Source organism: Gavialis gangeticus, unplaced genomic scaffold, assembly GCF_001723915.1.
Source record: "Gavialis gangeticus isolate Ggan-Ray unplaced genomic scaffold, GavGan_comp1, whole genome shotgun sequence".
Classification (NCBI taxonomy): domain Eukaryota; kingdom Metazoa; phylum Chordata; order Crocodylia; family Gavialidae; genus Gavialis; species Gavialis gangeticus.
Window position 1 is genome coordinate 23,436,039 of NW_017729011.1, and position 23,789 is coordinate 23,459,827.

A 23,789-nucleotide genomic window follows, 5' to 3' on the forward strand; every position below is an offset into this window, starting at 1 on the left:
ATCACCTCCAGGCAGGCAGGCAGGCAGAGAGGCTCCAAGCTCCCCGCTCGAGTTGCAGATACTTTGGACGGGCTCGCTGGTGAATAATTAAAATCGGTTCCAGGCGACAGAAGGGAGAGAGGACGTAGGCGAACCATGGGGTGTGCGTGGGAAGGGGAAGGCCGCGGCTCTCCAGGAGCCGGGCAAAGTGCTTGGGCTGAGCAGGGAGGTGCCTTGTCCTCACCGTGCACCAGGCAGGGAAGGAGCCAAGCTCTGCCCAAGTCCTTCCGTCCGGGGCCATTGGAGAGGGCACGTTGGCATGATGCTGTTGCGTGTGTGGCACGGTACTAGCCAACCAGCACGGCTACCTCTGCGGTCTCTCCTTCAGCTGCACGCAGCTCCCACAGGCACAGCAGCTCATCCCAGTGTCCTGGAGCTGGCTGGCCCTGTCTCCAGCCTCCGCACGCCACGAGCCGATGGCAGAGTGACCATGCAGGGGTGCAGCCCACATGCTCACGTCACCCTGTCCAACGTGGAGTAGTGTTGGGGAAGCCAGGCCTCCCGCTGGGGCTTCTTGTATTGATCCATAAAGCAGGGCTCCAAACCCCACCAAGCTACAGTGGGTTATGCTTGCCAGACAGCTCTCCAGCTGGCTGGACGAGGACGGGCCCAGCCACGTCCTCCTACCCTGCAGTCCCCATCCTTAGTCACCCGTGTGCCAGGAGCTGCATGAACCCCTTATGCCCGGGGACTTGCAGCATCCCTCTCTGCCTTGTCACCAGAGGCCACCTCTGTCTGTGTTGCAGGGGAGTTTATCAAAGCGCTGTATGAGTCCGATGAAAACTGCGAGGTGGACCCCAGCAAGTGCTCATCCTCGGACCTTCCTGAACATCAGAGCAACCTGAAAATGTGCTGCGAGCTGGCCTTCTGCAAAATCATCAACTCCTACTGGTCAGTGTCTCTGCAAAGCCGGGGGCGCCGAGGCTGGCGAATGGGCCTGTCTGTGCTTGAGACGCAGTTGCTGGCACATGCGAGATGAAAAGGAGCCAGAGATCCAGATTATTTGCTGTTTGATTAATAACTAGCTAAAAATAACTGAGGGGGCTCTAGGAAGGCAGTCTAAATAGAGGCTCAACAAGTGATGCAGGGGGAGTGAAGGATGTGTCAGGGAATTGGCCTCTTCAGCCATTCCTTGAGAAAAAGGCTGAAGTAACCGGGATGCTGTTCTCAGTGATTCTCAAGGACTTAATTGGGTGACAGGCATCTGGGATTGGCCAAGGTACCCTCAGACTTAAAGATCTTGCTTTAAATAGAGTCTGCAGATTCATCCGCAGGGGAGAGAGAGGAAAGAGGTCTACAATAACTGAAAATTGTTATAATTACGACATGATTTGGACATCTGGAGAGTTTCAGTGTAAGCAGAAATTTGGCATGTGGAAACTTGTTACAGGGAAGTTGGTAGTGATTGATGAAGGCCCTCGCTGTGAACCACATCCCATCCTTCGCTGTGCAGTTTAGTGGCTGCGGGCTCCCAGCCTGCGAGAGCCACCAGGGCTGCACGTGCCTGCAGGCGCCCGTGGGGTGGAGGGTTTGCTCTGCAGTAGCCGTTCGACCTGTCCAGAGCATTTGGGCTTGAAATCTGCCAGTGTTGCTGGGCAAGAGGGACAAAGCACTGGGGCTCGGCTCCTTTGCAGGCAGGTAGCCGTGTTTTGGCCGTGTGAGGTATGCTGCAGCAAGGCGGTTCAGGGCAGGGGGGTCTGGGTTTCCATGGGCAATGCTGGCAGCAGATCCCAGCTATACCGGGCTTTTGGCTGAGACCACTCCTTTTTTAAAGCGAGCAGGCTCCATCCAGTCTACGTGCCTAAAACTAGCCTTTGCTGTCTCAAGTGGGAAGAGCCCTGGGCTGCCCAAGATGGGCAGAGACGGAGCAGACGGAGCAGGAACATTTGTGCACAGGCAGAAGCAGATGGGCAGGAGCTAGCGAGGACACAGACTCGGAGCACGCTGCTGGCCGAGGGGCAGGGAGCTCTCACCTGCTGGGTTGCTCAGTGGCCAAGGACCCGTAGCGTGGTTCTCGGATGCAGGGTACATGCACCCAGGAGGGGACGTGAAACCCAGCGGTCCTGAGCTCAGGTGCAGCCGAGCCTGACAGACCGATGGCCTCTGCCCTGGGCAGCGCTGGTCTTGCCCCCGAGTGCTAGTGCTGGGAGGGATACTTGCTTGTTAGCACCCCGAGACCTGCCTCTGCCGCAGCCCGTGAGCAGCACACGGATCCGGAGCGGTGTCCCCAGCCATGCTCCAGGTCAGAGCCCCTCTCATAGTCATGGCTGATGGGTGGCACTGTCCTGGGCAGAGCAGCGTCCCAGGCTGGGCGTAGCCTGTGTGGTGTTGTCTGCCCATGCCAGGCAGGACACCCAGCACGCTCCGTGCATTTTCCCTCTGAGCCCTGCAGAGACCAGGGCTCCTGCTGTTGGCTAAACTGGCTGCTCTCGGGTGAGCTGTGGGCAGAGACCCCCCATCCATCTCCCACTGGGTGCTGTAGTTGAATCGCTTTGCTTTGCAAACGTGGGGCCAGCTGGCTTCCTGGGAGTGCCGGTCCTGCGCCAGCGACCAGCCGTGGTGCGGTGGGATCCACTGTCCAGCCGCCCTTCGGGTGGGGGTATCCAGCAGATCAGTAGCACGGGTGGACCAGGAAGAGGTGGGAAGATGGCAGCGGGGCAGGCGCAAGACAGCAGGCTTTTAATGCTAAGGCCAAACATCCAGCCCAGGGAGCTGGCCAGGAATGGGCACGAATGGGCCTTAAGTCCCAAATGCAGTTCCTGGCCTGCTTTTCTTGCAGCCGGAAATGTTCCCATACAGTCCCCTGGGTACTCCGCCAGAGGGTAAGGACCTACTACTGCTGTCTGTTAGATGAGCTCCTCCCTTAGATGTAGAGATGGAGGCTTCCGGTGGTGAAGAGCCAGAGTTCGTGCCCTGGGAACAAGCCAGAGGGAAAGGGGTTTTGGTAGGCAAGTCCTTCCTCTTGGCAGGCAGAGCATCCCGGCGGCTCCTTGCCAAGAGCAGCCCGAGATGCCTAGTCCTGAACTGACGAGCCCTGGCTTCTCTTGGCAGCGTCTTCCCCAGGGAGCTCAAAGAGGTTTTTGCTTCGTGGAGACAAGAGTGCAGCAACCGTGGCCGCCCGGATATCAGCGAGCGCCTCATCAGTGCCTCCTTGTTCCTCCGGTTCCTCTGTCCAGCCATCATGTCCCCTTCCCTCTTCAGTCTCCTCCAGGAGTACCCCGACGACCGCACTGCACGCACTTTGACCCTCATTGCCAAGGTCACGCAGAACCTCGCCAACTTTGCAAAGTGAGTTTGGGGGGCCCGAGGGCTGAGCTGGGAGAGCGCGAAGGGAAGGCGGACTTGCAGTCTCGTTGGTTTTGAAGGCCGTGCTCGGTGCTGGGCTCACACACCTTGAAGGCCCCTGTCCTGTGTGGCAGCATGGAGCAGGCATCCCTGTGCCACACTGCCAGCATCCTGCAGCCTGAGCCGTGGGGACCCCGCTCTCCCTGAAGTGGGGGGATATGGACAGGGACCTCAAGGGAAGCAGGACCAGGGTGTGGTGGGATTGCCGAGATGAGCAGCTGGCGGGGCAGTTAGTGCCATGTGTGGGGGCTGTGTTGGCAGCCAGGCTGAGACCTGCTTGTTGCACTGCACCGTGGAACAGCTGCAGGTGGGAAACCGCTGCGCAGAGGCTGAGGGGCCGTTTGAATTCCTGCTGCGGGACAGGCCGTAGCCAGAGGTAACTGGACGCCAGGCTGCGGCCAAGCCCTAGGTAGAGGGGCTTGCACAGACACCTCTGCTTCTTCTGCAGGGTCATTGCCCTGCAGCCACACACCCATTATTTTCCAAAACAACGGGCAATGGTCTGTTCTCAGCCCAGAGTGGCAGATTGGCCGTCATTGAAACGCCTGGTTTCTAAATTGGCCAGGCTTGGTACAGAAGGCACCTCGCTTGCCATGACCGAAGGTGTGTGGATTTTAGCTGTCCCGCTGGAGGCACCGCTGTGACCAAACCCTAGATACCACCAGTGTCAGTGGACCTACATGTAGGGAAGCTTTTTCTCCCCGGACCTGAGCTCAGTGAGCCTCGTAGTTATTGAAATGAGCTCCTCTGAACTCAGAGGCTATGAAAAGGAGCTGGGGAAGCTATCAATTTCTAGCTAAGCACAGAGGTTTGGTGGAAACAAAGCAAGAGATTTCTGAAAATCTTTCCACCGGTTCTGGTAGAAGCTCTGAGCTCCTTATCCTGAGCTCTGATAACAAACCAATGCGCTCTCGGAAACGGGCACGGACAACTCCAGTCTAAAGCTTCTTAGATGTGGAAACGAGTCGAATGTGCAGCCTGGCAGCCAGCCACGCGGGCATGCATGCACGCACACGGAAGGAGATGTGCAAGTGTGTTACACCGGGTGACAGGCCCTCTCTGTACATCTGCCCTCCCCTTTGCTCAAAGGTTTTCAGGTTTCGAGTCTAAGAGAAGAATCCAGCCCTGCAAGAGGATGGGGTCCATTGACAAAGGGATGGGGCATCCCGTGCCCGATTGCAAAGTGCTGCTTTGTGTTACTTGGCTTCAGGTGCTTACAAACGCAGAGGCAGCAAGGCTCAGCTGGCCATAGCTAGGCTGTGCGTGGAGTGCATGCCTGGACATCCCCGTTTTGGCCTGCCCTGCCTTCAGCCTGGCTTGCTTTTGCCTTGTCCCAGGCGCAGCCTGCTCTGTCAGTGCCCACAGCCACTCTCAGCGGTACCCTGGGCTCTGCCAACCGGTCCGTGCACCTGAGCCAGTAGCCATGCCCTGTTGTTGGGTTTGAGCTCAGGGCCTGGCTGAGACACCACATTCGTTTGACTTGTGACTCATAACAAGTCTACACCTGAGAGAGAGAGTGCTTGTGAATTCAACCCAGTTCCTGCTCTCCGCTCTAAAGCAGGAAGGCGCCCCCAACTCTTCTGGAGCCATTTGAAGTGTCTTGGCTTTGCTCTTAATGTAACAGGGACTGTGATGACGTGTCTTTGCCCAAGAGCCAAGCGATGCTGCAGCCAGGATAGTCCAGGAAACATGCAAGGGGCAGGGATATTTAAGGGGGTGATATCTTCTATCGGACCAGCAGCACAGATGGGTGAGATCTGGGACGAGCTTTTGAGCACAAAGTCTCCCAAGAAAAGGGCGGCGAGACCCTTGCATCTCCATTTCAAGTTCTGCTTACCTGGCAATAAGTGTATTCAAAGCTTGACTCTCAAGGCATTCGCATGCCAGGCACATCCGCACCTTCCCAGCTTTCACACTTGGGAACAGACGCTGTCTCTCTCGTGCAGACAGTGGAGACGCGGCTCGCCTGCTCTGGCAGGAGGGCTGTGAGCAGTGACGTTGTTTGCTGGTGCCCTGGGGTGGCTGCAGCATCCTGGCACTCATCTGTGGCCTGTCGCTTTGCCCGTGGCAGAGAGGCTGGGACAGGCAGGTGCACTCCAGCGCTGGTCAGCAACACACTGGGAATAAGAAGTCTGTGCATTTGCAATGGCTGCTCAAGCCAGCCCCAATGCTAGGTCCTAATGGGCACAGGATCTTAGGTGCTTGCTTGAGTCCAAAAAAACCAAGAAAAGCTTCTGTTTCTTTATTGGGTTTGGCATTGACGCAGAGGGGCAAAAGCAGAGCCAGCCTCCAGCTGCAAGAGATGCCCCAGAGCTCAGGGGCGTTTGGATTATGGGTGCAGGCACCTCTGGTCTGCAAAACCGGAGGGTGAGCCCTCTCTGAGTCCGTCTTCATCCCAGATATCAAAGATGGGGATGAGGCACTGTAGGGTTCCCGGCTTATCTTCGTTCACCTCCTGGCCATTCCCAGGGTTACAGTTAATGTGATGGGCTCCTTAACTGAGAGCAAACAATAGCATTCACTGGCTATCAGGGACATGTCCACAGCACAGGGTGGGATGTACTCCTCTGTCAAACAGAGCTTTGCTGTCAAGCTTTCATGTTGATTTCCAAGGTCCAGATCTCACTTGAATAAGTATTTTCCTAGGCCCTAAATGATCCTGGGTCCTAAGCAGTGTGTTCGTTCACTGGATATCTTAAAGGCTCAGCAAGAGGAGAGGACTTTGGAAGCAAGGCTTCGACCTGCTCCTGTATGGGATGCTCCCGTATGGGATGTTCAATGATCACAGGCTCTGTCTAAGATCCATGTACCTGTCTTCATAGATTTGGCAGCAAAGAGGAATATATGTCCTTTATGAACCAGTTTCTGGAGCACGAATGGACGAATATGCAGCGATTCCTCCTGGAAATTTCCAATCCTGAGACCATCTCCAATACAGCTGGCTTTGAAGGCTACATTGACCTTGGCCGGGAACTGTCCACTTTGCACTCTCTGCTCTGGGAGGTCATTTCTCAGCTTGAACAGGTACCTTCTGCGGGCGCGCGTGGGGCCAGCCCGGGCAGTCCCCAGGAGGTTTGTGTGCACCATACCACCCGGCTTTGGCGCACAAACTGCTCGCAAGAGTGGCCAGTACTGCGTCCCTGGAAGGCGTATGTTGGTAGTGCCAGCTCCAGCCATTAGCACTTTGCACTTCTGCAGGAGCCGTGCCTGCTGCCAGCACGGCTCATGCCTTGCAGCCCCTGTGACACAAGCAGGTCTAAGCAAATCCTTTGCACTGTGGTGAAATCAAGGCAGGGATGAGGGCTCGGGAGCCACAGCCATTCAGTCCCCTGTGCTGAGCACTAGGCGTTGCTATTGTCTCAGGGAGCAAAGTGCCCCGGAAGGGCCTGGATGTGCCTCCTCATTGCAGCTTTTCTGCAGAGGTCAGGAGAGCCCGGGCTGCACTTGGATCCTCCATGAGCCTGCTCTGTGCTGTTCAAAACACACAATGGAGCACGTGCCTTCTCCAGGCACCCTGCCCCCTCGTCCCAGGGCAGCCGCAGGCCCACACACGGGTGTGGATGAACAGCTGAGGGCCCAGGTTTCCCTTTACATGGAAAAGCAGCAGCAAACGCTCCTCTCCCTGTTCCTCTCCAGGCCATGGCAACGAAACTGGGGCCTCTGCCTCGGATTCTGAGGGACGTCAACACGGCGCTCAATAACCCGGCGTGCGTGCAGGTCTCGGTCACGGCCGACCACACCGTGTCGACGCCCAGTGCTGGCAACAGCATCTCTGCAGGGCTGCAGAAAATGGTGATAGAGAATGACTTATCTGGGTAAGAGCGTGTGCGAGAGAGCCTGAGGCTGTGCCGTGTCGGGAGGAAAGCCTCCGGGAGGCTGGGCACTAGGTCCTGGGTGTGGATCCGCTCTCTTTGTGCTGCCTGCCAAGGAGGGTGAGGTGCTGAGCAAAACGAGCCTGGGATCCAGGACTGCTCTCCTGTCCGCTCGGCCTGCGGTCACAGCTCGGCTCTCCCCTGGCCCTTCTTGTGAGCGCTGGAGAGGCCCATCCTGTGAACATGTACAGTGCATGCGGTGGCCTTCACCGTCCTTGGGAGCTCCCGGCCATGAAAGGTTTGCAAGGCTGGGCCTGTCCAGCTCACGGGGCACTGAACTGCTGTCAGATCTAACTCCCTGGCTGCTACCTGAACCCCCTCTGCTAGGAGCTTGCGGGTCAGGGATTTCCTCCCGCCCTGCCTGTGTTATATCAGAACTGATGCACCAAAACCCTAGCTATTTTCCCTAAGCAATAACACACCGGCGCAGTCCCCCAGTGCATGCCGGGTGGGCTCATGATGGGAGGAACAGCATTTGTGGGGGGCGCTGACTCCATTGCAGACCTATCCAGGGAGTTGTCCCTGTGCTGGTGGAGGGTGAATCGGAGCCCACACAGATGCAGAGCGGATCTCAAATGGAAACGCCCATTACTTAACAATTTAATTATGGATGAAAGACGGCGTGAGGCAGCCGGACTGGCTCCGCTCAGAGCTTTCATCTCTAATGCATCCCAGCATGGGGTACAGCTGTTTCCATGCTGAGCCAGGGAGAGCTCCTAAGAACGGCGTGTGCCGGTCCCGACACTGCCTCGCCAACGCGCCGTCTTTGATCAGAGGTGCGTTTGCGTTAAGCTGCTGCAAAGCCGTCTCTGTGTTAGCCACTGCAAATCGATGCAGCCACCTGGGGCAGCAGGAGGAGCACGGGTCTGGTCCTCAGCCCCCTGAGCTGTCTGCCTTTCTGCTGTTTGCTATTTGCAGTGTGGTAGCATATAGGTGCCTAGGTCTACCTGAGTGTCTGCCAGTGTGTGGGGCACTAACACCACAGTACACAAAGGGAATCGTTGCCCCCAAGAGCTTGCAATATAAGAGTCCACTCGCTCTTTCTGTTCCCGTGGATTTCCCCAGCCGCCTGTCCGTCTGCCTCAACCTGAGCAAAGGGCCGGTGTTGGGCGGGATGACTGACAGCGGTTGTAGTGTCTGATGGAGCGCTCCCCAGAGCACGTCCCGACAGGGCCTCTGTCCTGCACCCAGCTAGACCCTTGTGTCCTCCTGCTCTTCACCATGGCCTCACTCACGCCACAGCCCTGATGCCCACACCTCCCCGCTTGCACGGAGGACAGCCCAGCAGCACACGGGTACTTCCAGGCGTGTTGTGCCCTCCTCTACCCAGGCTTTTCCTCCCCGATGGAGCAAGGCAGAGCCCCCGCATGCTGGCTTGTTTCTGCCCAACTGGCGATGCCGTTTTCCCCAGCAGTCTGCTGCTGCAGTGTAGCATTCACCGATCTTCTCTCTTCTTCCCCCTTCCCCTTGTGCCTTTGTCTCCCTGCAGTCTGATAGATTTCACCCGGTTACCGTCTCCCACCCCTGAAAACAAGGACTTGTTTTTTGTCACAAGGTCTGCTGGGGCCCAGCCCTCCCCTGCCCGCAGCTCCAGCTATTCGGAGGCCAATGAGCCTGACGTGCAGATGTCCAATGGCAGCAAGAGTTTGTCCATGGTGGACTTGCAGGACAATCGCGTCTTGGACGGCGGGGCCAACGCGCCCGGGACTGCTGACTCTCTCAATGACAGTCAGTCGTCCATGGGGCAGTTACAGGGCGTATGGACCACACGAACTCAGCAGAACAATGTGGCAGGCATGGCCACGGTGCGCCGGGTCGGCCAGACCCCCACCACCCCCAATGCCGAGAGCGCTCCTGGCCGGCCCCAACTCCTGGCACCGCTGTCCTTCCAAAACCCAGTGTACCAGATGGCTGCCGGGCTGCCGCTGTCGCCCCGGGGCCTGGGGGACTCGGGCTCGGAGTGCCACAGCTCCCTCAGCTCCCACAGCAACAGCGAGGAGCTGACAGCCAACAAGCACGGCTTCGCCGCGCCTGCGGCAGCCGAGGACTTTGCCCGGCGGACGGGGGAGATGGCCCGCCGGCAGCTCTCGCTGACGGAGAAGGGCGGGCAGCCCACCATGCCCCGGCAGAACAGCGCCGGGCCACAGAGACGGATAGACCAGCCGCCCCCGCCCCCGCTGCCCGTCACCAGGGGCAGGACGCCGCCCTCGCTGCTCAACACGGTCCAGTACCAGCGCCCATCCAGTGGGAGCATGATGTCCTCCTCGCCCGACTGGCCGGGTAGCGGGGCCCGCCTGCGGCAGCAGTCCTCCTCCTCCAAGGGCGACAGCCCTGAGATGAAGCAGCGCACCATGCACAAGCAGGTGAGTCCCGGGGGTCCCGCCGAGCGCAGACAGCTGGGGGCGGGCAGGGGAGCTGGGTGCGAACTCTGGAGCGAGGGAGGATTGGAATTCGAGTCCCCCCTTCAGCACCATGCGTGGACGGGGGGCCGGGCTCTGCCATGATGCTCTGTCTACCTGGAGACACAGGCCATCCCCAGAGGGGAGCAGCAAAGTTCCTGTCACCCCACAGCACGGGCTGCATCCATATTCCCCACCAGCACGCGGCGGTCTCAGGGCTGTAGGCAGCCACGACCCTACGGTGCTCACGGCCCGCGCTGCCCTTCTGCTCTGCCCCACCATCCCGTCACTGCTTTGCCTATCCGTGTGCAAGCTGCTCATCCCATGCCACTGTCAACCCGACTCCATCTCATGGACAAGGACCAGGACCTCCGCCGTGTCAGAGTCTCTGTCCCGTTGCGACCGCTTCGCCCAATCTGGCATTCCCAGAAACTCCCCCTCTTGTCAGTCGTGTCCTTGATCCTCCCCAGCAGATGCAGTCTAGGACGGGTGAGGTGGAGGAGCAGGGAGAAGCAAAGGCGCTTTGTAGCATTCGGGGTCCCTGTGAAGCCAAAAGAACCGTTTGTCTCTGTTCAGTCTCCCCTCTGTCCCCAGATGTAGGCACTGGTTTCGTAGGCTGATATGGGGGGGGGGCGGGTTTCAAACTGCTCCCGTAGAAAGATGAATTGCACAAGGATGAGGGTACCTCAACCAGAGATGTTTTGAAATAATGCAAGTGTAAAGAATGGGGGTAACTCACAGCGCAGCACAAAGGTGCCTTTAGGTCCAGGTGCTGAACTGGACAGGTGTAATCACTCCTCTCTTCCAAGGCACCCGTGGAGCCTTTTACCGGGCTGCCCACTACAGGCCATTTTATCCATCTGCTTGGGAGCAGTTCTGTGTCCGGTGTATTGATCCATGAGTGCAGGCATTCACAAGCGTGCCGTGTACAAGTGTCTGTGTAATCAGGTCCAATGCTCATAATGTGGGGAGGGCGTTGGGCTTTACGAGGCACCAGGGCCCGTTCAGCGATGGGGCCCGTTCCACAGTGTTTCTGCTGAGCTGAATGAATGCCCTGGGACTCTCAGGAAAGCTCCAGGCACTGTGTTTGCAAATCCCTCTCCCCGCTCTCCCCAAAGTTTTCCCCCGCAAGATGCCTTTCCCAGCTTCAGTCTGCATATTCTGCGTGTGTGACCAGGGCACGTAAATCAGAATGAAACTGCTTGTTCCTATTCAGCCATGTTTAACGCTGTTTGAGAGCAAATAAATCCTGTCAAGTGGCCATTTCATTAGAAGGCCCGAGTCTCTGCTGCCGCTGGCTGGAAGCTCGCATGGCCAGCTCTTTGCTTGATTTCTCTCACTGAATCTGATTCTGAGCTGTGCCAAGCTGGAGCACTGTCTGAGATCAGAGGAAAAAACCATGGCAGGATGCAAGGGGCCAACTCCCGTGTTATTGCCATTGACAAGGCTTGAGAAATCCCAGCGTCCTTTGCACAGCACCAAGAGGGACAGTGTCCTGCACCCCTCCTGGCCAAGTGCATCCATCACAGATGTCAGGGAGCCAGGACACGCGGGTAGAGCCAGCCAAGGTAGAGGGAAAGCAGGAGATTCCCCTACTGCAGTTGGAGTTTGCAATGTGTGTGGAAAACACCTGGATGACTGCTGGGCGTTGGGGGCACGGAGACCCTGCCCAGGCTAGAGGGGCTCGGGGACTGGAAGGAGAGCTGGCGGGTGTTTGCTGGCCGTAGGTTAATTCTCACAGCAAGACCCCCCCAGAGCCACAAAGGTCTGTTGGCTTGACAGCGAGTGACGGCTGGTTGGGGGCTTCCGAGGGGGAGCTTTGCCTGAAAAGGCCCCTCGGGAACAGGTGAAAACAACTGGAGGGACGTGACAACGCTTGCTCCCAGACCGCTCGGGGAGCTGGCACCCTTCCCTCGCTGGCGGGGGCCACGGCTGGAAGGGAACCCGCACGCACGCTCGCTCTCTTCTCTTCTCTATGGCTTCATGTCCATTTTTGTTACCGTTTTTCTTCTGTCGTGGTTGTATGTCTCATTGTAGGCCCCTTCTCCTGTGAACCCCAATGCCCTGGACCGCACTGCTGCTTGGCTTTTGAATATGCAGTTTGTAGAAGATGAGAGCATTGACCCAGATTCCAAGCACAGGGATAAGCACGAGCTCAGCCAAGCAGAAAAGGTAAAACCCGACTGGATGGAAGCAAGTGTCTCCATAGAGAGAGTTTCCTGACGGAGGGACCGGGGTCTCCGGGCGCCTTGCTGCCCGCCCGCAGGGGACAGGGCGCGGCGGGGCTCCGCGCGGGGAGAAGGGGCAGGAATGGGCTGGTGAAGTTAGCGCGCAAGGTCATGCGGGAGCCTGTTGCTGCCCCATGCCGCTCCCCTCCCTCTCACCCCCACAGCAGGGAGGAGGACCTGCAAAGCTGGGCTTCATTCCTTTAGGAAACACGGTCCTCCCAGCTTGCTAGGAGCACGGGGGGCCAGGGAGAGCTGCCACCTCTGAGCTTGCAGCAGCCGTCAGCTTGCTGCAAGGGCTGGGGCCAGAGCCCTGTCTTGGTTGCAGTGGCGCAAGTCTGATGCGACTGCCCTGGAGGTCATGAGGCTTCAGGTTTGCGCCTGTGGAGCCAAGCTCAGAGATTAGTCCACAAGCTGAGCGTGAGCATGCTGATCCAGGGAGGTCGGCTGCCATAGCTGCAGGCAGCGCGAGGCAAGCCCAAGGAGAGTGCAGCAGGGAGGAGGCTGGCGTGGGCCTGGCTGGAGTGGAGGGAGCGGGGTTAGGAGTCCAGACGTCTCGCGCACAGGGTAAGGAAGATGCCGCCTGTAGCAGTCTCCGGATGGGCAGCGCTGATGCTGCACCCGGAGCCAGGGCCTCCTGTCAGCGATCTCCCAGCCCAGCCGTGCTCATTGCGGTAGGTGGTGGGGAGGTCTTTGCAAGAAGCTCTCCCCGCAGCCGGCTCTGTCTGCAGCCTGGCTGACACCCCCAGAGCGGGTCGCGCCGGCACCAGGCTCACCCCAGCCTCTGCGGGACCCCCCGGCTGGAGCCGTGCTCTGGTCTGCCCATGCCGACCTGCTGCTGTCTCTGGAGCGGCATCCTTCCCTGGGCTGCCTTGTCAGCTCTTCAATGCAAGCCAAGTGCCAGGGCTTTCTGCAGCAGGGACAGGGAGGCCCGAAGAGAAATCTCCCGTCTTCCAGAGGAAGACAAGCGTGGGGCTGCCCTGGAGAACGTGACCCATGTTAGTGGTGCCTTTCTCCCTCTTGGGTCTCTTTCTGCACGGACAGAGCTGGGCGGCAGTGGCCGGTCCGATCAGAGAGCGTCGGAAGAGGCCGTTACCTAGCGCGCGTCTTCTCAATGCACGTCAGCGGTGACAGGAGGGGAGCGGAGAGCCCGGCAGACTCCGCCGTTAGTAACGGAGCGGCTAGCACCGCGTGGAGGGAAGGGGGCCTGGCTGAGCCGCGGCAGGGCAGGGAAGCAGGGCGACGTGCGGGAAGCCGCGCCGGCGAGCACCGATCCACAGGCAGACCGCGCCGTGCTCAGGAGAGACTGCATGCCACTGACCACTGCACCTCACTAACCGCCCGCTCCCCGCGAACCTCCCCAGTGAAATGGGCTCAACTTTTAACAGGGGGCCCCTCAGGTGGATTCTGCTCCCCGCGCCGGCCGGAGAGGCTGGATGCTGCGGGCCCCCCCACCCGGCGCCCGCAGACCAGGGCAGGATTAAGACGTCCGGCAGCATTGCCGTAAACCCCACTCCCTGCCAAGACCCACCCCGGAGCGGGGTGTCTCATTCCCATGCAGCATCCTGTGTTACTTTCTTGTCATATCAGTCACTGGCATTAAAGATCTTCATTAGCATAATCTCTCTCCCCACGACTGTAAGCCTTGAATGGTAACCGAGAATGAGACAAGTGTTCTAGAGACAGGAGCGACTCCCCCGCTCTCCCGAGGCCTCTCCTGCTATCATTTGAGCTCACTTACGCTGCTCCTATTTTAAGCCTAGGGTAGGTATTCAATCTTTCCTGTTCAAGCCACCCTCCTCTGTCTGACTTCCTCGGCCGCGTGCACCGCGCGGGCGTCTGCGTCTCCCCCGCCCCTCCGGGGCACATGTGTGATCTGTGTCGTCTCCGTGCCCCCGCAGAGGCCTTGTTAAAGGAAAACCACAGTGATTTGTGACGCCCGTCTTCCGCCCCGGCAGGAGGATCGAGTGGATTGCTCCCCTTGCTACCTGCCGCAATGCTAACACTTTTATGGCTCGGTAAAAGCAAGCCCGTCATAAATTTCCAAGCCGCCTGGACGCGGCGATGAGCCGGCTGGCACAGGGCTGGCTTTTCCCTCTCGTCGAGAGCTACCCTTTCAGTGATGCTCCCCAAGTTTAACACTGGGAATTACCCTGGGGGAAGCCTGCTTCTGTTGGCAGGTAATGCCCACAGCGACCGAAAAGCAAATCCTAGCTCTTCAGGCCTTGTTTTTAAGGTTAAACGTGCAGGACAGCTGCTCCGCTCGACCAGGTCCATGTAAAATCAACCATGTTTCTGTGGTGAATAATAACACGTATCCAAAGAGCTTTACATATATCAGCACTGAAAACCTTCGGCCTTTATGCAAATAAATGTTCGAATTGAGCTATTTTTCTATATTGCAAACTTGTCACAATGGCAGCTTCCCATTCACGTGCTATTTGTTCTAAATCTATCGTGGTTAGTGCACTTCTAAGCAATTCATGAAGTCCCCCCCACCTCCTGCCCCCACCTCTTTGAAATTAAAATCTTTTTTTCCCATTGAATATTTATGCACTGGAGTTTTCCTTTATCCAAGCAAGCTCGACTGAACGCTGAACTGCGACAGCAGCTGAGCGCAATTCTGTTGAGTTTAAAAAGCCTTTGTTTTCCTAACCCTGTTCATTGATGTTGTGTGATTCTTTTGCTGCTGTTTACCTTGATAAAACCCTTTACGTCCGTGCGTCTGTACAGCCCAGTGGGTGCGGTTTTGGCTTCATGCACCAGACCTTCTTCTGCTGAGACGGGGCAATTCTGATCCCACTGGCGAGATGGAAAATCAGTGCCTGGCCAGCATGGGAGCACTCCCCCGGCCTGGCTCGCAGTGATCTGCCCGCTTGAGAGCTGACAAGCAGAAATGTTCCCCGGGCTCAGGCCATGGCAACTCGTGCAGATCCCCCCTGCCTTCAACCGGTGGGAGGCCGATGCATCCTAGCCTGCCAGCCGGCTGAGCACTTGGGTTGAACGTGCCTGGAAGTGTCCGCTGGAGGCTGAGAGTAACACAGTTATTGCCACATACTGGAAGAGCCAGTGCATGAAGCCACGGGCCCCTGGTGCCGCCTCCCCGGCTGCGTCTAACCCTGCGCTGTCCGTCCCCTGCCCACCTTTGCCATCCCACTGCTCTAACGTCCATTCTCTGCACCTGCCAGTGACCCGGCCTCCCCGCGGAAGCGCGGCACCGCTCCTAGCGCGGCTCGGAGAAGACGGAAGAGGAGGAGGTGTCGAGCAGACACGCAGGGTTGCTTTTAGCGGGTTTGCGGCTAGTCTAAGGCGAGGAGAGGGGCGAGGCGAGGCGAGGCGGGGCTGCCGGAGTGCCTCGGCCAGGCAGAGCCCGGTGGGTAACGTGCCCTGTGTTCTCTCCCCGGGCGCCGCAGTACCAGCAGGACCTGGTAGTGCTGCAGGACAAGCTCCGCATCTCCAACAAGAAGCTGGAGGAGTACGAGAGCCGCTTCAAGTGCCAGGAGGAGACGACGCAGAAGCTGGTGCTGGAGTACCAGGCCCGGCTGGAGGAGAGCGAGGAGCGGCTCCGCCGGCAGCAGGAGGATAAAGAGATCCAGATGAAGGGGATCATCAGCAGGTACGGGGTGGGCAGGGGGTAGTGTTCATTTGGGGCTGCTGGACCCGGTGTGTGGGGTGGGGTATGGCTGCAGCCACTTTCCTGGGGCTGGGAGTCCGGGTCCCCTCAGGGCCAGTGTCACCACTGAGGTGGGGCTCTCTTGAACAAAGCCTTATCATGCAAGCGCCGTCAGCACCGGCCTGTTGGGCTGAAGGAATGACTCTCAGCTGGTAGCAGCAGTAAGCTGGTACCCTCCGTTCAGCAAGGTGGAGCCAGCCCTCTGCAGAGGCCAGCTGCGAGGTGCTGTGTGACGTGGTTTACTACAAACCCGTCATGGCCCTTTCCCAAGCAACGCAGCTGGATTCCCGGGGAGGAGACAGAGGGTCGAGCAGCGCCCTGCAGCTTCCCGCTGCGCCCTCCCATCCCCGGTGCAGCACCTAAGACCTTTCTTGTCCAGGGAGGAGCAGCGGGCCCTGAGCCAAGGAGCCAGGAAAAAATAAGCAGGGAAGGGTGTGAGCGCATGTGCTGCGTGCCAGCTCGAGGGTGCATTTCAGAGACGCTGGAGCGTGCCCTGAGCACTGGATCAGAGCCCTCTTGGTCTGGTCCCCAGGCCTGTCTGGGCTTCCCAGGCTGCAGACTCTCAGGGTGCTGCTCTGTGCACCCACAGGTGGGACAAAGTAGATCCCATGGTCCATTGAATAGTACTCGAAGCTCGACGAGCCCCTGAGACAACCGAGCTCCCCTGCGGCCATGGCAATACGGTCTTCTACTGTTTGCCCGGGCACACTTTCAGTAGCCTGAGCGACACCACTAACTCTTGTCCTTGTAGTCAGCTTTTAGTGGGCCTCGCACCACTGCTGTCCCCTGCAAGCTCCCTGATGACACCATAAATACCCTGTCTGCCTTCTGCATGTCCCCAGCCCACAGGTACATGGACACCAGCATCCCGGTGCCAGGCACTGGAGCAGAGTTTGACCAGCTCTGCTCTTGCAGTCGGTCGCTCTGACCAGTTCAGAGCAGATCAGGAGACGGCAGCATTGAAATGGCAGGGTGCATCTGTTGCTTGTTTTTGCTAGCAAGCCTCCCCAGGCAGGTGGTTGTGCCTGTCCTTTCCCGCCCAGAAATGTGCAGGTCCAAGTCCCCTGGGTCTCTGGCGCTTTGTGATGCCAGAGGAGAGCATTGGGCAGCTCTACCCCCTTGGGGAGGGAGGTGCCTATTTTCTGGGTAGAGATTTGCTTCCTTTGGTGTCAAGGAGCGAACAAGGAAGTAATATATACCATTCACCCCGGGAGGCTGGTTTCATAGTTTCATAGTTTGGTGTATGCTTGTACCAGACGAACAGCCCCGCTTTACAACATGAGCACACTTGGCACATGTCTTCCTGCTCGCATTTTAAGTGCATTTAGCATGTGCTGGGTGTAACATGCACCGTGGCACTGAGGTGGGGGCGAGCAAAGCCCAGTGCTGTGCTGCTACAGCAGTTACCTGCGGGGCCGGGGCTTTGTAGCTCAACCCCAGCCTGGGATGACAGTAAGATGAAGCCGGTACCAGCTGACAGCTGAGGGGCCTGTGTGTTGAGCTGGTGGGGCTGAGCCTGGTTTCTGGTAGACCCACAACTGTATCGCAGATGCTGCCAGAGGGGAAGGAGCCTGAGCTGGCTGACCTGTCCCCTGAGGCTGGTGCAGGGCATGCTGGTGGCTGGGGGCAGTGGTGCTGCTGCCACCCGGGTTTTGCTTGATTTGGGTGCAAAGGGGATGTTTCGGCCTCCAGGGCTCCCCGTCTGGCCCAAGCCGCAGCGGGGAGCTCTGCTCGCTGCCTGCCCCGTGGACGCTGACAGCTCACGCCTTTCTCCTGTTGCCAGATTGATGTCGGTGGAGGAGGAACTAAAGAAAGATCATGCAGAAATGCAGGCAGCCGTGGACTCCAAGCAGAAGATTATCGATGCACAGGTACGTGCTGCCCCCAGCATCACGCCACAGCACGCATGTCTTCCAAGTAGGAGCCAGAGGGGCAGCGCTCTGCCCAGGCCGTGGCTGCGGCTGCACTGTGCTACACTAGTGCTCACGCTGGCCCCGGGGTGGATTTCAGCATGATGCACTGATCATCATGATGGATTTGCTTTCACACAGGGCTGTGAAACAGGGACGGAAAGGATGGGGAATGGGGGGGGCAGAAGGGAAATAGATCTAAGAGGGACAGGATAGCGGGACATGCAAGGGGGGGAGTGGAAAAGATGGCATGGGACTGGAAGGGATCATGAGAGGTCAGTTGGTCCGTGACCCCCCTCAAGGGCAGGATTCAGCTACACCCAGCTTCCTGCTGTTACAGTCCACATTTGATGGAGATCCCCACCTCCCTCGGTGAGCTAGTCCAGCTACACCGGCAGGGAGGCTTTCCTGGTGTCCTGCCTGAATCTCCTCTGTGTCAGGGACAGGTGGCAGGCAGGGGACCGGGGGACAGGATCTGGGGGGTGGGACGGGGACCTGGGTGTGACAGCCACGAAGCCCTGCTTCCCAGCAGGGATGCCCACACGCGTGTGGGCTCCTTCTCTGTGGCTCCTGGTTCAGCCTCCACCCTGAAGCAGTCACCCACAAACTGAGTTTTCCCCGAGGCTCCAGCAGTCTGCTCAAACCCATCCCAGCCCTCAGGGCACCAGCACCTTTCCTGGGTTTCTCCTCCGAAGCCACCGTCATATCCTCCCGCTCAGGAAAACCCAGCTTGTCCAGGCCCAGACAAGGTGAGATGTGCCCAGTCTGGGCTTCGTGCTGATGTTTTTGCCCAGCTCTGGGGCGGCTGGAAGGAAGACGGGGGCTCCGCGCGCGTACTGCATTGCAGCCGAGGGGACGTGGTTGCATTTATGTTCCCCCGGGTACAGAGGGGCTTGGCTGTGGGGTTTTTATGATCTCGCCAGGATTACAGTCTTGTTAGCAGTGATGCTCCCTCCCCCCAACCCCGACACCACAGGCCGAAATGGATCTAGAGGATTAGAGGAGCATCTCAGCATTGCCATAGCCTTAGAGGGATAGGTTTTAAACCCACCAAAGCAACAGCACTGAGTTTTAGTCTTGAAAGCCCGTCTCCTCCTGATCCTCCGTTGTGTGCAGACAAGATGGCATTGCTGCCCGTGACTCTCGGATGTTAGTATAATCAAAGCCCAGCGGCAGATGCAAGGTGGATCTCTCTGCAGGAGAAACCGCAGGAGGCATTAAAGGTCAATTCTTCCATCTGTGTAGCAAGGCACCCTTTAAAAAATTGGTGGTCCCAGGGTACCTGTGCAGAGGAAGACTATGGTCCAGATGGTTCCTCCATGTTCCCTCTCCATTCAGAGTCTCTTTGTGGGTGCACATCTGGAGCAGAGGGAGATGGGTGCAAGGGCAAGGCTCTGGGTGAGGCTAAAGGCAGGCGTTTCCCTTAGCAGGTCGGGTGTGGGATCCAGCTGTATGCAGAGACTTTCCAACGGACTGTGGGGTGAATCAGCCAGTGTGGGGCTCTTACCCAAGCACCTTCAGGGCAGCTACATGGCAGCTCCATGGCTCCCATTTGTTGGCAGCAAACACAAGGCCTGGCCTCCTCTCCCAGGCACAAATGTTAGAAGTTAGCTCTCTAGCTGACAGGACACTCAGTTGCCAGCTGTGTAGCCCCTCTTGTGCATCATTACTAACTGCTGCGAACAAGCAGGAGGACATAAAGCAGAGAAACGGAGGCTGAATCTGGCCTGAATCCCCAGGTTGAACAAGCCGTGATCAGGGTCCCCTTGGCCTGACAAGTGTGCACCCAGGTGCCAGTGTTGTAGCCGAGTGGCTTAGTCACCATTCCTGATGGGTGTATTGTGCAACGAATGGAAATGGGGACAGCCGAGAGAGCTGTAGGAAGGAAGCGATTGCTAGAGCGATTTGTTCAGCACTTGTAAATCAGTGTGTGCATCTAGTGTCCAAACAGAGCGGGGAGTCTGCCCACAGCTGGCAAAGATGTGTTGGCTGCAGCCTGCAAACCAGCAGCTTGCCTGTGTCTGTGATGGGCTGAGGTAGGGTGGTCCAGCACATGGGCTAGGGTCCAGGTCTGAGAGTAGGGCTGGGCCCAGCTACATCAGACTAGGACCAAGTCTGTGCTTCGTCAGCATCTGCAAGTATTTCTTCTCTCACCAAGGTACCAGTAGAGATGCTGCATGCAAAGCCAAGTGCCAGCCTTGCTCAATATTGTAAACCTTCCCTTGACAGCTGAGGCTTTTTTAGGTAGCAGACGTGCAGGCAGATCAGACTGATGCAGCCTGAAAAATGCCTCTGCTTCTTGGTTATCAGGGTCAGGAGAGACTAGCAGGGCAAGGGAAGGAGGTATGAGAGCAGTGCTAGCTGAGCAGGGAAGTGAGGGCTGGCTTCCTCCCTGGCCACATGGGCAGCAGGTCTGCTTGTGGTCAGCTGTTTCTGAGGCTGCACAGGCATGTTGCTTAGCCCTCCCGAACTCCAGGCAAGCTCCTCCAGCAGTGAGCGCTTTGCTTTGCTCTGGCTGGCCGTGGCACCGCGGATGCTGCCGTGCACACAAAGAGCAGGCGGTGGCTGCGGGACTGCTGACAGAGGTGCCTTTGGGTGCCTCAGACAGATGGCAGCCTGCGACGGAGCAGGCCGACAGTGCCTGGCCAGGCCAGGAAGCCGTAGGGGGGATGTCAAAGTGATGGTGCGACCCGCAGAATTCGGGGAGGAAAGATGCAAGTCAGCAAGGCCCCATCCGACAGGGGTCCTTTCTTGCAGTTTTAGCAAGCTGCATGCAGATGTGAAATGGATCCACGGCCCGTGCTCGGCCCTGGGTCAGGCTGAAGGTAGCATCACCGTCTTGCCTTGACAAGTGGTAATGGTTAAAGGGACAGCGGTTGCCACCGAGCCTTGTGTCGCTCTGCCTTGAGCCCCCCCATCGGTGTTTGGGGACCCTTCAGAAACCCTGAATGTGGTGCCCCAGACTTGCAAGTGGAAAACAGGCCCAGCTGTGGGGGGCTGAGGGACTCCAGCTTTGGCAAGTGAAATGTAAACCCCTACTGAGGCAGGCCAAAAGACTATCCGAACCCCTGGGCAACCAAAGGGGCGAGAGCAGCCAGCCCAGAAAGGGTGAGTGTCTGCTGTGCTGGCAAAGCAAGTCCCCGTGTCCCTAACCTACTGGGGTCTCTGCAGAGCAAACCAGACATGGCCTGTGCACAGGAAATAAGGCATTTGGATCTCTTTACGAACAGTATTTTGGTGTCTGCTCAGCATGTGCTTGAGCTAGATTTTTATTCCTGTTCTGCAGAGAGGGAAACTGAGACAGGAAAGGAAAGTAACCCGCCTGTGGTAGACAGGGCCAGTGCTGCAGTGCCAGCTACGAGTCCTTGTCATACCTTTGCAGGGTCCTAAAGTCAGTGAGAGGCAGACACCTGGCACCCCTGTTGCCCTGGGAGGTGGCCGAGTTTCTTTTAATGAGCTACTTGCAAGGAAAAAAAGAACAGTTTGGTGCTGCCATTTGCATGCAAGGGGAAGAACTGGGTTTCGGAGCATGCATTGTGTCCTTGCCATGACTGCTGCTCTTTGGGGCAGTCACGACTGCTTGGTGGCTTTCTGCATAGTGGAAGAACGGTAGAAACGGCTTTATCTGTTTGGTCTGGGGTCAGCTAGCACACAACGAACGAGCCCCCATGGGGCTTTAAGGGCTGGCCGAGGGGCTGGGAGAGGAACCCACCCACCCTAGGAGGGCCCTGGGCAGTCTGTTGAGCAAGCAGGGAGCTTGGCAGCCCCAGCGAGGCCCTGCAGTAGCCCGGCCATCACGGCTGCTCGGTTTCCATCGAGGGTCGCGATGGGACAGATGCACCTGACAGAGCATTTAGTGGCACTGAGCTCCCTCTTCCAGGCTGGCGCTGAAGCCTGCAGGCAAGGTTTTCACTGCCACTGCCCGCTCCACGGTCTGTCACCCGGCCAGGGGACGCCCGTCCGTCACGAGGTGCACCCAACAAAACAAGCCAACTTAACTGCAGGAGTCAGCGTTGCTACAGACCGCTTCCCGGGACATGGGCGGAGGCTGGAGCGGTCTGCAATCCTCCCGTGCCAGGGGGCAGTGGGCAGAGGGGCTGATGGCCCTTGGCTCAGTCCAGCACCACAGAATTAGGGGGATGGAGGACAGCTCTGTGCTACAGGCAGCCTTCAGGTAGCTCGTGCAAATCCCAGTGGCACCGTAGCAATGGCAGGAGCCAGTACCTGAGCCGGCAGGTGTCTAGAGAGCAGGGCCGGAGACGGGGCTCCCCAGTTAGAAGCTCAGCGTCAGTCCCTGAGGCCACGTGTTTAGTGCTGGCACCAGTGGCTTGTCACCCTAGTGCAGGGAGGAGATGTGTTTGGCCTGAACTGGCCCCATTCGCTCAGTCTCCCACTGAACCGGTGTCTGGGGCTACACCCCTCCTGGGCTCGCTGGACCAGAACCGGGCTGCGGCTTTGCCCCCCTCTGCCAAGACGCGTGGTGGCAGGGAAGCAGCGGGTGCCAGTGTTTGCACTGAAAGCTCCCCTCTTTCTGTTTGCTCGCAGGAGAAACGCATTGCTTCACTGGATGCGGCCAACGCACGGTTAATGAGTGCCCTTACTCAGCTGAAAGAGAGGTACAGCATGCAGACACGTAACGGGATCTCCCCCACAAACCCAACTAAATTGCAGATTACAGAGAACGGAGAATTCAGAAACAGCAGCAATTGCTGACCGTGGCGGGCGCTGCTGCAGGAGAGGAGGCCTGGCCGGAGAGACCGCGCAGCAGCGGGCGCGAGCTGCCGCGCGTCCGGGAACCGCTGCTCGCCCCCCCTCCAAGACACCAGCTCCTTGCTGCGGATGGCGCACTTGACTGATCCTCTGCGGGAGTCGCAACGCCGGCGCACCGAGGGGACGGCGAGACCGAGCTGTGTGAAATGTGTGGCATAAGGAAATCCCCGTATATTTGCGAATTGCTGTCACTGTTGGATTTAAGTCAGTGTTTAATGTTTAAGCAAAGTAACCTTTTCCTTCTCAAACTGCCCAAAGGACACGCCTCACAGTTCTTCCCGGCAAGTAATAAAGGCCTGGTCATTCCAGTAAGCGAAATAAAAGGGCCTGGGGCCAAGCCTGCGCCAGGCACCTGGCCCCAATCAGGCTAGTTAAAGTGTGTTAAATAGGTAGGTTGCTGGTGGGAAAGCTAGCGGCTGGTTGGGAAAAGTGCTGAGCCCCACTCCCGTCAGTTAGTGCGCAGCAGATGGCAAAACCTCCGCCCGCGAGAACTAGTGTTTGCAGAAAGCCCGAATGTCTCTGGAAGCTGCCTGCCTGGCAAGGCAGAGGGCAGGAGAGCCGGAGAGAGCACTTCGAGGTGCCTTAGAGCGTGACGAGGTGGTGCAGAGTCCTTTCCAGGCGCTCCCAGGCTCAGCCCACACATCGCACCTAAGGGGGCTGCCTGGCAGCTGGACCGCGGGTCCTTCCCATTGCTGTCTCCTTGGACCACCCATTGCAAGCCAAGCAAAGGCAGGGAGGCCTGGCCTGCAGCTGTGGGGCAGCCAGGGCTCCTGGGGAGGGGGTTCTCTAGGTGCAGCTTCTCCTCTCCCTTTCCTTTAAAACCACCTGCATGAAGCACGGAGGGGAACGGCCTGCACTGCAAGGGAGCAGCATCTCGCTAGGCTTCCTGCGAGGGGGCAGAGCAAACCCCTCCCTGGCTCACCTCCCCAAGGTCCTGAGCTGCAGGGTTGTGAGCAAAGGGCCACCCGCAAACCGCTCAAGCAAAGAGCCCCCGTAGGACTCAGGGGAAGCAGGAACCCGTTTGCGTAGGATGTGGCTGCTGGTTTGGAAGAGGAAAGGGTTATTTGTGGGGATGTCTGTTCTGTGCAAAGATTTGTGCTAATAATTCAGGAGGAAAAAAAAACAAACAGAAAACAAGAACCCTGAAGAACCATAAAGATTGGTAATTGTATTTCTTTTCTTTCACAGTATGCATTAGAAAAAAAATCAGCCCATTTTCTGGAATACTGTCCTCTTTAAATTGGGAGTGAGCACTGCATGGAAATTCCCCGCCTCGAAGAATGTAAAACATGGTCATAAGGAACCGCAGCAGCCACCGCAAACCCCCATGTCAGGAAGCACTGTGCAGACATAAGCCAGGATTAGACTTTCCTAACTGCTGAAACAAGCAGATTCGGCACATGCAGATGCGCGTTGCTCAGCGGAGGGGTCACCTCCTTAACGGGGGATTATGCCACCGACCTGCTGCCATTGCAGGTTCGTTGTTGTTCTTTTTTTTTTTTTTTTTTTAAGTTAGTTTTTTTTTGAATCCCGGTCTCAGAGCAGGTTTTTCCTAT

General features: G+C 57.9%; 1 protein-coding gene across 9 annotated transcripts in view; it reads left to right on the forward strand.

The window, feature by feature from the left end:
• DAB2IP (DAB2 interacting protein) overlaps positions 1–23,514 on the forward strand; it is a 299,614-nt gene extending 276,100 nt beyond the window's left edge. For 6 of the 9 annotated variants that reach the window (XM_019510851.1, XM_019510846.1, XM_019510850.1 and 3 more), the window contains 9 exons: positions 786–930; positions 3,091–3,327; positions 6,207–6,408; positions 7,021–7,199; positions 8,746–9,619; positions 11,693–11,827; positions 15,294–15,496; positions 17,337–17,424; positions 22,009–23,390. In XM_019510851.1, coding sequence (XP_019366396.1) covers positions 786–930; positions 3,091–3,327; positions 6,207–6,408; positions 7,021–7,199; positions 8,746–9,619; positions 11,693–11,827; positions 15,294–15,496; positions 17,337–17,424; positions 22,009–22,176 — 2,231 coding nt within the window. In that variant the 3' untranslated portion in view covers positions 22,177–23,390. Of the gene's footprint in view, positions 1–785; positions 931–3,090; positions 3,328–6,206; positions 6,409–7,020; positions 7,200–8,745; positions 9,620–11,692; positions 11,828–15,293; positions 15,497–17,336; positions 17,425–22,008; positions 23,391–23,421 lie in introns of those variants that run through there. The other 3 variants (XM_019510848.1, XM_019510847.1, XM_019510849.1) reach the window with 3 other exon arrangements.
• Positions 23,515–23,789: the final 275 nt, after the last annotated feature.